The following is a 12215-nucleotide window of genomic DNA, read 5'->3' on the forward strand; positions in this document are numbered from 1 at the left end:
AGCCTCACCACCTTTCATTCAGGAGACACAAAAAATGGATGATTTTTATGAATGGTTAAAAAAAAAAAAAACCTAGAGAGAAAGCAAATAAGTTCTTCTACAACCATATTATTCAACTAACATGCAATCTAATCCTCACATGTCTACCCAGAAGCAAGTTCCACTAAATTTGGAATAGCTTACACCCAAGAAAACATGCACAAAATTTCAGCTTTAAGTGCTGAAGTTTAGTGTGAAAGCTTCCCAGTATTTTAGGGAACATAGAAAACTAAATGGCAGGTGCAGAAAATGTTTACATTCATTTATTTAGTCACAGAATATACTTAATTACCTATTGGACTGGTTTTCCTGAACAAATGGGTAGCAAGTAATCAGGTAGCTAGGAATAGGAGCTGGTTCCACGCCATTAACTCCTCCACTGTCAGTAGGTAACGCCATAGACATCATAAGTGAATCCGGACCCTTCTTCTGAGGAATGAATGGTTCTACTTCAGCAGAGAGTTTCACATTCTTAAGGGAAGGGAAAGAAACATGTTAAAATGTTAGGGAACATAAACTAGAGTATTTTCTGGGCTGTCAGTACTTAAGTATGTCATAGCCACTAGGGCTGTATTTTCAGTAGGTTTACCATGTTACATTTCCCCAGTCAAAATTATTCAAGCAAAATTAATTGCATTTAAGATCAGCAATCCCAAAGCTGGTAGAATACTACATAGACTGTTACACACTGACACAATTTATTCTAGTTCCATGTGCAGGAAATATATCCCTTATCTAAAGCACCAGAGCAGTAACCAGAGAGGAGGTGACAACTATGCAAACAATTATGTCACACAAGGAAATCTGCACAACAGACCTAAGTTCAGTCTTCTGAAGAATGCACATTACAAAATAGGAAAACAAAAACAGTCATGTTTTGTGCCACACATTTATCTGCAGTAAAGACATGAAATTTTATGATGGAAGGAAGCATAGGAGATACTGTTTAGAGCAGTGATGGCCAAACTTGGCCCTCCAGCTGTTTTTGCACTACAATTCCCATCATCCCTGACCACTGGTCCTGTTAGCTAGGGATGATGGGAGTTGTAGTCCAAAAACAGCTGGAGGGCCAAGTTTGGCCATCACTCATTTAGAGCATTGCACATGATCAATCTAAATGAGGGTGGAATGAGTTACACTCCCAAGAAAAATGTTACTTTAAGTTTATTGCTTTCGGTGGGTCTATTTAAGTATGAATAATCACTTATTGTTGATAGGTGAAGCTTCAGTCTTATGCACCCTTTTCTAAACAACAAAAACAAAAACAAGTTCCACTGAACAAAATATAACTTACTTCCAAACACATTTGCAAAAGACTGAGCTGTAACAAGTATCCGACACTTCCTAGAATCAGGGGATAACTGTTGGGCAAAGTAGTGTATTTCAAAGAAATAGAAAACTGATTTCCAATGTTATGCACTTCAATCAAGAGTCAAGAGTCTGGGTTTTTTGTTTTTCAAGAGAAGGAAATGTACTAGAGGAAATATACTAGTAAGAAACAAATCTGACAAAGTATTTATTTATTTTTTTTAAACCTGCAGAAGAAAAGTTACCCTCCCAAAGGAAAGCTATTCAGCTATGATACCCGATGCAGCAATAATACTCTCAACAAGTCAGGCCCACTTTCCTCTTCTGGCACAACTGCAATGAGTTTGGGAGCTTTTGCTTCTGTTTTAGATTCACTGCAACCGGTCATGACACTCACACCTTAATCGTAATTATGGTTAATTGAGACAAACCTATAACCTATGGTTTGAAGCAGTGTTTGAAATTAGCCAGGCACATTTTGCACCTGCCTATTGGCCACTTGCAACCAAGTGAAAATACCTGGGTGCCAGGATGGCAGCACCTGACATCTCCACCATCTGGAGGTGCATGCCTGGGGATAATTGAATCTTGACTGTTTTCACACACTAATACCACATCCTGCAGAATTCTATCAGTTATATTTTATCTGCAGAATTAGAATGAATTTCAGGAACCAAAATGCTTTTTCTGTGCAGCCTAAACAGGAGCAGTGAACGACATTACAGTTAATCGTTGTAGTTTGCCTTCACTTACCCCACCCCACTTCCCTGCTCACAGTAATGTAAGAATATTCTTACATTATGAATAGTCTGTGTCATCATTAAGAAGAGGGAGGAATAGGCTGATATATATATTTGTGTGTGTGTGTGTGTGTGTGTGTGTGTGTGTGTGTGTGTGGACTGTTCCTGGATCAAGTGACTTTTCTTTTTTAAGTTCACAAAGTTCTTAACCTAGCTCTATGTCAGTGATGGCCAAACTTGGCCCTCCAGCTGTTTTGCGACTACAACTCCCATCATCCCTAGCTAACGTGACCAGTGGTCAAGGATGACGGGAATTGTAGTCCTAAAACAGCTGGAGGGCTAAGTTTGGCCATCACTGCCCTATGTTGTCATCTGAACTAGCCAGATGTTTAACAGATAATCAATCATAGACAGTCATTTAAAAAATAAAACTTTACATATGTCTTGCCCCAAAATGGCAACTAGATATTCTGTTTTGGCAACTGTAACCTTGGTTTAAGGAGCCATTTGTTGCCGTGTGCGCGCGTGCACAAGCACACACCTGCCTTATTTCAACAAACCATAGTTCAGATAACCTAGTGGTTAAACTAAAAGGGAAGAGAAAGCTTTACGGCCACTTGTGTCCATACCAGAGGAGAGGAGGAGTGCTTAAACTCAAGGCCTCCTTCAATTCTTTCCTGCAAAAATAATCTAGTCCCAATTTAAAGTACCAATTGCCTTATCCTGTATATGCCAACCTGAAGCTTAATATTGTTTTGGAGGCCTTCCGCTGGGTAGCTTGAGCAGGCAAAGCAAATCAGGGGGGAACCAAGGAAAGGGACTTTTCATTAGTGGCATCTCAGCTGTGGAACAGCCTCCCCAGAGATGGTCAAATAGAGACTTTATGGTATTTTCAGGGCCAACTGAAGTCCCTTTTGTTCACCCAAACTTTTAAACTGTTTTAGAACTGGGAAGTTTTTTGAGGTTTCTTGTTTTATTGGTTATTGTATACAGTGGTAACTTGGTTTACAACCATAATCTGTTCCGGAGGTCTGTTTGTAAACCAAAACAGGTTGTAACCCAAGGCATGCTTTTGCCAATGGGGTCTCCAAAAAAAAATTGTTCCTAATCCAAATAAAATGGGTTGTAATCCAAAAAAAGGTTGCAAACAGGGACACACACTTCCGGGTTTGACGTGTTTGTAATCCAAAACATATGCAAACCAAGGTACCACTGTATTATGTGTTTAGTATTTTGTTGCAAGTTACACAAGAAATATTTATTGAATGGTGACTACATAAATATATTTAATAATAATTCATAATTCAAACTCACTTTTGAGCAAAACAGCAGGATATAAGATTAATTAGTGTAGTGTTTTCTTATTCAGGTTTAGTTTGAATTAAGTTTGGCTTTTGATTTCAGAGCCTCTACATTAAGCCATTTGCAAATAACAATCTGTCTATTGTTTCCACTTCTAACAGAGTATGGATTACACAGGAACCTCTTTTTCCTCTAAAGGAACATGCACACTGGTGACACTATATAAATACAACAATCAGTACTTACATATTCTATTGTTTATGTTAGCAATTTTCTTTCAAAGCACAGGATTTTAAGACTTGCCCAGCTTTCAGTTTAATTTTACAGAATGTATGCAATAGCTCATTATATATGTTTCCCACTGACCATTACATTTCTTCCAAGATATTTAACATAAAGCCACCTTTGTTTTCAATATAAAGGCTACTGTATTATTTAGCAGCTGCAGTGACAGAAGATGACACTAGCAGGAACAGACTGGTAAACTTTGTCTTATAGTTACAGCACTGTGTTTAATCTTTAGACTACAATATACAAAAAACCTGTAACAGACGTTCAATATTACCCATTAAAACAGAACCCATGCTGTCCTTCTAAGCAGAATAGTGCTGTCGGCTGAAGGCACTTTGTGTAATTAACACAAGGCAGATGCCTACATATTATGTTTCAAATTCAAAATAATGTTGGGTTTTATACTGGCTAACAGCTGGAAAAAGAAGCAGCCTAGTTATAATAGTGACCTTTTATCTTTCGGCAATTTGAAAAAAATATTTTGGGTCAGTTTTAAAATTGAGAATATGCAGCAACAAGCATATTAAGAACTTACACTTTGCCTATTTTAAGAGTCGCTTTGTAAAAACAAAAACAGATGTGGCTATAGTTAGATTATTCAATGCAATCTTAAGGAAGGGGAAATATGGTGCTTGACTAGAAGATAGCAGGAGCATTTTATGCAAAGTTCTGTCTGAAAAAAATCTTACTTTTTAATCAATGATGGGGTAGTACCGTATTTTTCGCCCTATAGGACACACTTTTCCCCCTCCAAAAATGAAGGGGAAATCTGGGTGCATCCTATGGGGCGAATGCAGGCTTTCGCTGAAGCGTGGAGAGCGAGAGGGGTCGGTGCGCACCGACCCCTCTCGCTCTCCAGGCTTCAGGAAGACATCCGCAGCCTAGGCCCCGTACGCCGGACAGACATCCGCAGCGTGGGGAGCCCTGCAGGAGTTCCCCGCAGGGCTCCCCACGCTGCGGATAGCAGCCTGCTGCCCGGCGCGCGGGGCACCCTGAAGCAGAGCGCAGACATTGGCCAGCCCCACAAGCTCGGGGGACAGCAGGGAGGCGCAGCGCCGCCACCCCGCTGTTCTTCGACCTGGTTCAGTTTCCCCGAAGTGCTTTTGGGGGGGGAAATAAAGGGAAAAAAATTTCCTTTATTTCCCCCCAAAAAAACTAGGTGCGTCCTATGGGACGAAAAATACGGTAATTTCTCCACTTCTAGGACTGCTCTGTGCATTAATGTAATACAAGTTACATTAGGCAAATGGAACCAATGTAGTAGTCGTAATGTTTAAAAGCAAACTTTTATTTTTCAGGAGACTCTCACTAGAATGCAAACACTTATGCAAGCAGCAGTCCAGGCATGCTAAAATTAGTATATGTTAATTTTCAGCATCTTCCTTTTTCTCCCTTAGGCTGGAATCTTAAACAGACTTACTACGGAGCTAGCACTCTAGAACTCAATGTGGCTTACTTCTGAGTAAATTAACAGTAATGTGTTATTAAAATCTAAATAGCTTAAGGGGAATGTATGCTACTGAGCTATGTCTTAACATTTTCATTGGAGTATTTCAAACTATAAATTTCCAAGAAATGCTTTGAATATGACATTTAGAACAACTCGATTGTTTTCACATTTTTCTCTTATCATGTTTCAGACAAACTACTTTTGGTTACTTGGAGGGGATCAGATATTGTTTACTAAATTCAAGTCAAATATACATGCTAAATCAGATCTCCATTTAAAGCAGCACAAAATGTTCCTATTACATTTTGTCTGGAAATCTCACACCACTTTTTATTATCTGTTCCAGCTCAACTGCCAAACAGAACATCTTACAGATTCAGATTAACATGCATCATTTATCTGTTTTAAAAAGGATCATACAGTACAAACTGTTTCATTTGCTTGCATGTTAGACTAATGAATGGCTGTTTTTTTAAAGATACACAAGAAAGACAAAGCAAATTCCGATCAGGAAATGGGTATACTAAGTCATGCAACCCTTAGTTGGGAATACTGTATCTACAAACCAATATTCAATGAACACATTGGGTGAAATGCTTTTACAAACTCAATACTGCCAGTATGACATCTTTGATAGGTGGAGACACAAACAATGGTAGCTCTAAGATTGCACATGACATGTCATATAATATAATATACATCATATGACATGTCATGTGCAATCTTAGAGCTTCCATTGTTTGTGTCTAAGCTTTACTCAAACAGATAAGCTATAAAACAAGGTAACATGAGTGGGCAGTAGCACTACCATTTTATAAATGCTAAGTACTTTCATTAAGTACTGAACAACCTGTTCACGTGAACACCTACTCATAACTTTCATATTTAATTCCTTACTCCTACACTGTGTTTACAGAATCATAGAATTGCAGAGTTGGAAGGAGCCATAAGGGTGATCTAGTCCAACCCCCTGCAATGCAGGAATCATTTTTCCCAATGTGGGACTTGAACCCATGACCATGAAATTAAGAGTCTCATGCTCTACTGACTGTGCTTAATTAATACAACTTCCAAGAGGTCTCCCTATAAACTACATGAGGGTACAAGTAATACATGAAGCTCATATAAAGTAATCTATTACTTAGCTTCTAAACAAGGCCAAACATCATTAGGATAGGATGCAATCCTATGTACAATTAATAGGAACAATTCCTACTGACCACAGGGATTTGCATCTGTATAAAAATGCATTATGTTTGGATTGTAAGGTTTCAACCCTACAATTACTTGGGCATGAACCTACCAGGTAACAAGGATCCAATACCAGAAGACTTTTAATGATCAATCCTATTTCATTACTGTATTCATAAAAATATTTTTTTATAAATCATGTGTTTTATTTTTAATGATACAACTATGATGTTTAGTAACTGGATCTATATCTGGATTACATTTGGATTAACAAAATGCAACTCCTCCTTCCCTATCACAACCCAAGCCCATTTTAAAGAGTTAAAAACTTACTACTAGAAACAACTGCATTATAAAACTGTAAGAGCCTATCTTATCCAACCTTGATTTGTACCTCCATGACTTCATAAAGGCCAAGGCTTACTCTACATTAGAACAGATACTTCCCAAGAAAAGGAGTTACTAAGATTAGACACTGGCCTAGTTCACACATCAGTGCAGTAGCAGAGTGACTAGGGAGGAGCAAAATGGCCCCAATCTACTCTCTTAGAGACCTTGCATTCATGCTAAGTCATAACTTGTCTTAATGTGATGCCTTTAAATCAACGTGGCAGCATAAGGAACATATCGTGCCATTGGTTCAATCACAGAACAAGTTGTTTTGAAGTGATGCATGATGCAAGGTAGGATACCAACCTTCCTTTTTGCAATCTGTTTCCTAATTTTGTTATTTGGCAACTGTAAACCTGGTTTAAGGAGCCATTTGGCACCTAGTTTATACCGTATTTTTCGCCCTATAGGACGCACTTTTCCCCCTCCAAAAAGGAAGGGGAAATGTGTGTGCGTCCTATGGGGCAAATGCAGGCTTTCGCTGAAGCCTGGAGAGCGAGAGGCGTCGGTGCACACCGACCCCTCTCACTCTCCAGGCTTCAGGAAGCTATCCGCAAGCCTTGCGAGCCCACGGTAGTGCCCGCCGGGCTCCCAAGGCTTGCGGGCAGTAGCCTGCAGCCCGAAGCACGGGGCGCGCTCCGGAGCACGCCCCGTGCTTCGGGCAGATGTCCGCAAGCCTTGCGCGCCCGGCAGGAGGTCCTGCGGGCTCGCAAGGCTTGCAGGCGGCATATTTTTTTTAAAAAAATTCCCCCCCCCAAAAAAACTAGGTGCGTCCTATGGGCTGGTGCGCCCTATAGGACGAAAAATACGGTATATCTGAGTTTCTAACATCGATATCTTGTGAAGGCATGTGCCTGCTGCCTGGCACAATACTATGCTAGTCCTTTAAGAGGACTAAAACCAACAATGCCCACCCAACACCCTTTCGTCCCCTAAAGAAAAATGTCAGGCAAATGTTACAGGAACACAGAAAAACTGCCTTTAACTAAGTCACACCACTGGTCTATCTAGCTTACTACTGTCTATGCTGACTGGCAATAACACCTCGGGGTTTTAAATAAGCCTTTCCATGTCTTGTCTAGAAATACTGGGGAGTGAAGCTGAGGCCTTTTGCAAGCAAGTGGCTCTACCACTCCTGTGAATGAGACCTTCTCCATGAACCTAATCATCATTATTATTTTATCTTGGAGTCATCTTGAGCTTCTCCCTCTTCTACAGCTATCCATGCCTAGTTACTAAAATCCAGATAATGGCTGGCTGCAAAGAACTGAAGACACAGGAAGATACAGTGGTACCTTGGGTTACATATGCTTCAGGTTACAGACTCCCCTAACCCAGAAATAGTGCTTCAGGTTAAGAACTTTGCTTCAGGATGAGAACAGAAATCGTGCTCCGGCGGCGTGGCAGCAGCAGGAGGCCCCATTAGCTAAAGTGGTGCTTCAGGTTAAGAACAGTTTCAGGTTAAGTACGGACCTCCGGAACGAATTAAGTACTTAACCCGAGGTACCACTGTACTGGAAGAATGCAACAAGGAAGTAACCATTTCATGAAGTCACCTGAAGGCTAATTACAATTCCTACTAATTAATCCACAACATATTGCTCAACAAGAGTGATGTCTGTGGTTTAGTAACCATTCTGCTTTCAGAAACATTTTTTAAAAATATTCATGGAAACTACAGGCAACACAAAAGACCTGTTAAAAATAAAAACAAATGATATGTAACCTCAAACAGCCATATCTTTAAATAACAGCAGCAATGATCACACCAAACCAACTTTGTAGTTTTGGGTAGAAATTTACATTTAGGAACATATGCTCCTGCCTAATATTAGGTCAGATCATAAATCTGTGGTCTGAAATCTAGGCTGGCTGTATTGCATATGGGTCATGCACTGTAGAGTTGGAAGGGTCTCCAAGGATCATCTAGTTCAACCCCCTACAATGCAGGAATCTTTTTGCCCAGTGTGGGGGTCAAAACCATGACCTTGAGAGTAAGAGTCTCATGCTGTACCAACTGAGCTATCCCAGGTCAGATTGGATGATTGCAATGTGCTTTAGGTGGGGCTGCCCTTGAAGACTCAGAAACTTCAGCTGGTCCAAAATGCAGCAGCCAAATTCCTAGCTGGGGTTCTGGACTTAGATCTCACCAAACCAATTTTAAAATAGCTGCACTAGTTACCAGTTTGTTTCTGAAGCCAATTACAAGTGTTTAAAGCCCTAATTGACTCAGCCCCCACCCCCCAATACCTGAAATACTGTATCTTTCCTACAGCCCTCCACCAGTTTTAAGATCAGCAGAGGGAGCCCTCTTGATTGTTCCACAGGAGCTCAGGGGAGGTGGTTTAAGAGAGGGCTTTCTCTGTAGTAGGCCCTAGGTTTTGGAACTTCTTCCCCACAGAGATTCATCCGGCATCTTCATTACACAATTTTGATGAACGCTGAAGACACACCTCTTTATCCTGGTTTTTGGTACATGAAATCTGTATTTTTAGGACCCACCTTATTTTTGTGATTATGTTTTAAACTGTTTAGCACTGTGTTTTTTTATAACTTGTCCTGTGACCTTAGGGTGAAGTGCAGGTAATTAAAAATAATGATAATGATAATAAACTGAAGAGATTGATATTAGTCAGACAACTTTATAAAGAGGATACCTTCTGTGGACTAATGTTTAAACTCTTGTCTTGCAAGTGTCAGTGGTCTGCTTCAGCTTATCTTGGCTAAATATGCTGCAATATGTACAAACCATGCACAATTATAAAGCCTCTTCATTGCATGGCTGATAAACTAGGAAATCTTTAACCATGGTTTCCAGTTCATTTTCCTAGTTCAGGTGAAATGGGAAACTATGGTTGTGTACAGATTACTAGCTTAAAAATGCAACTAGTTTGTTCTTATAAAGGCAAAATGTTTAATATCTTAATTTTAAAAGCTGTCTGAATGCATCCACAATGGGTTTAAGCTCTGCCAATGGGTCAAATTAAACATTACAAACAAAACAAATAAGTGGGTGCAATGAAGCCCCAATGGTGGTGGTGGTGGTGTTTTAAATAAAGCAACTTTAAGTGGCAGCAATTTTAAGCAAGGGATGTTTAACTCTTCTCCTTCCAACTGTTTTTCCACTCTACCAGCTGTTCTCCCTGCAAAGAATTCCAGACATATGTTGATACTTTGAAACCCTGAGGAGGAGAAGGGATGGGGCTGGAGGAGAGAAGCACAATATTGATATAAGAATCAGCTGGTAAGGAAAAGTTTAAGTAGACACTCCCTCAACTCAAAACCAAAGTCTTTCACTTTTAATCAAGCATGTTGGTGCTTCATTTACATTTAAATGTGAGTTACATATAGTTTGCCCTCTAAGAAGTACAGTAATACCTGAAATTCTCAGGGACAAATCTCTCTCGCTCTAAAAGCCATCTGACTTCCCCACTTGCCTCAAACTGGAAAGAGGTGTGTGAAGAGTGAGGCGAAGAAATGCCCATTGCTGATAGCAGTCCAGCTTTATTGGAAAATTTCGTCTACTTTAAGAGGAGGTGAAGTATATTCAACCCTCAAGTCAGTCACTGACAATGATTTTAGCCTCAAAGAAGAACCTGGGGAGAGATGCACTTTCTGCCCCATTCCTCCTTCTGACCTCATTCCTTTTCGCATTGCAAGACTATAGCCAAGTTCTACTATATTTGCTAATCCAGGTCTTTCATGCCAAGACTGGAAATGTGATAATTTGTCAGCATTATCATCCTTTCCTTCCCACCAATAAAGCACAGAAAATAAGTTCCCAGTTCAAAATTCACTAGGTGGCATCAGACAAGCCACTATTTTCTTCCATCCTTGGCTAGCCTCCCCAATACTTTGCAATAAGAAAAATACTGGAGTGTCATGCAGATATGTTTTAGAACTTACTGAAACAATGCATAGCAAAAGTGTCTTGAAGCCCTGAAATTTCTATCCATGGAGCTACTTTTATCCTCACAAATTCCCCGTGAGGTGAGTTAGGCTGAGAGAGGCAGTGGCCCCAAGGTCACAAAGGGAGTTTCAAGCTGAGTGGGGTTTTGAACTCTTAAGTCTCAAAGGTTGCAGTTTGACACTAACCACAATACCATACAGAAGCATGCTTTAATGTATTACTGCTACGGAAACCAGCACCATTCAGCTAGCAATAGCTGGCGATTTAATCTTCAACACCCCCCACACCCATAACACCAGTGGCCCATATTCAACGCCTGCTAGCTTTGCCTTTGCTTTCTTACTCCAGAATTCAGATTCCTTGCTGCAGAATTTAGATTGCGGGGTGGGGGGGGTGGAGAGAGGAAAAAATCTACATATATCCTTTGCTTATTAAAACTTATAAAGACCACCCTACGGATGTCAAGAGTGAGAGCGTTGTATAAACAGCTCCTTCTCCCAGAGCTTCAACAAATCCCTTTAAATCCCTCACTGCCCTGGCAACCTCGTCTAATTCCCCTCGGGCCCGATCCCACCCGCGGTAGGGACCGGGTCTAGGACTCAAGCCCCATAACTCCCATTGCCACTCCCCCACCCACGATTATTATTATTATTACTACCGCGACACGAAGCACCCTCTCGGTTTGTTTACGTGTCGGTGGCATTTGTACGCCGCCTCCACAGCAGACGAGTTCTTCGGGCGACTCCCCGTAAGCAAGTACTACAAGTCATTTAACGCCCCCGAAGTTAAAAGCCCAGGTTGAGAAACCAAAACAAAAGCACAGGAGGCGCAGAGGGGACGCCTGAGATTTAGAAGGCCGGGGCGTTATTTAAGCCCCTCACCATTTCAGCCGCCGCCCCTTCCTCTTTACTTAGGCACCCTTCAGCCACTAACCCCTAGGCACAGCTGCCTCAAGGGACTTCCTGCCAGGATTAGGCCGGGGCGTTATTTAAGCCCCTCACCATTTTAGCCGCCGCCCCCTCCTCTTTACTTAGGCACCCCTCAGCCACTAACCCCCAGGCACAGCTGCCTCAAAGGACTTCTTCCCAGGATTTTGGGGGGGTTGGTTTGCGGGCCACCCCTCCCCCCGTTGCCTAGCAACCCCTCAGCCGGGGTCCGGTCGCTGCACGGCGGGCTCCTTCGCCGGACTCCTCCCTACCTGGCCGCCGACGGCTTTGTCCATGGCTCCAGCAGCCAGAGCAGAGCGGGCCCGGGCGCCTCTCTCAGCGGCGACGGCGGGACGCTTCTCCCCCCATGGCTCTCTCTCACTTTCTCCCTTCCCCTCCCCTCACGGACCGGCTTCCCGCTCACCACCCGGCGCGGCGAGCAGCTAGGCGACTCCGCGGCGGCTGACGCGGCTCCCGAACAAGACCCGGCTACGCCACTAGCGACGGCTTGAGATGGAGGCGACGGAGGGGAGGGGCGGGGGAGGAGGAGGGAGCATCTGGGACGGAAGCCGACGGGAGACACGCTGCGCTTAAAAGCGTTGGTTTAAAAGCGGCCTCCTCCTCCGCGCTCGGAACTCCCCCTCCCATCTTCTCAGCCGTTGCCCAGC

General features: G+C 42.2%; 1 protein-coding gene across 2 annotated transcripts in view; it reads right to left on the reverse strand.

Moving 5' to 3' along the window:
- The window catches only part of SECISBP2L (SECIS binding protein 2 like), a 33716-nt gene extending 21568 nt beyond the window's left edge, over positions 1 to 12148 (reverse strand). Inside the window, exons 1-2 of one of the 2 annotated variants that reach the window (XM_083712540.1) lie at positions 11820 to 12148; positions 332 to 510 (exon numbers count right to left, since the gene is read on the reverse strand). In XM_083712540.1, coding sequence (XP_083568666.1) covers positions 332 to 510; positions 11820 to 11843 — 203 coding nt within the window. In that variant the 5' untranslated portion in view covers positions 11844 to 12148. The remainder of the gene's footprint in view (positions 1 to 331; positions 511 to 11819) is intronic. The other variant, XM_083712541.1, reaches the window with a different exon arrangement.
- Positions 12149 to 12215: the final 67 nt, after the last annotated feature.

This window comes from Podarcis gaigeae, assembly GCF_964106915.1.
Source record: "Podarcis gaigeae genome assembly, chromosome: 14".
In the NCBI taxonomy this organism is placed as follows: Eukaryota; Metazoa; Chordata; class Lepidosauria; order Squamata; family Lacertidae; genus Podarcis; species Podarcis gaigeae.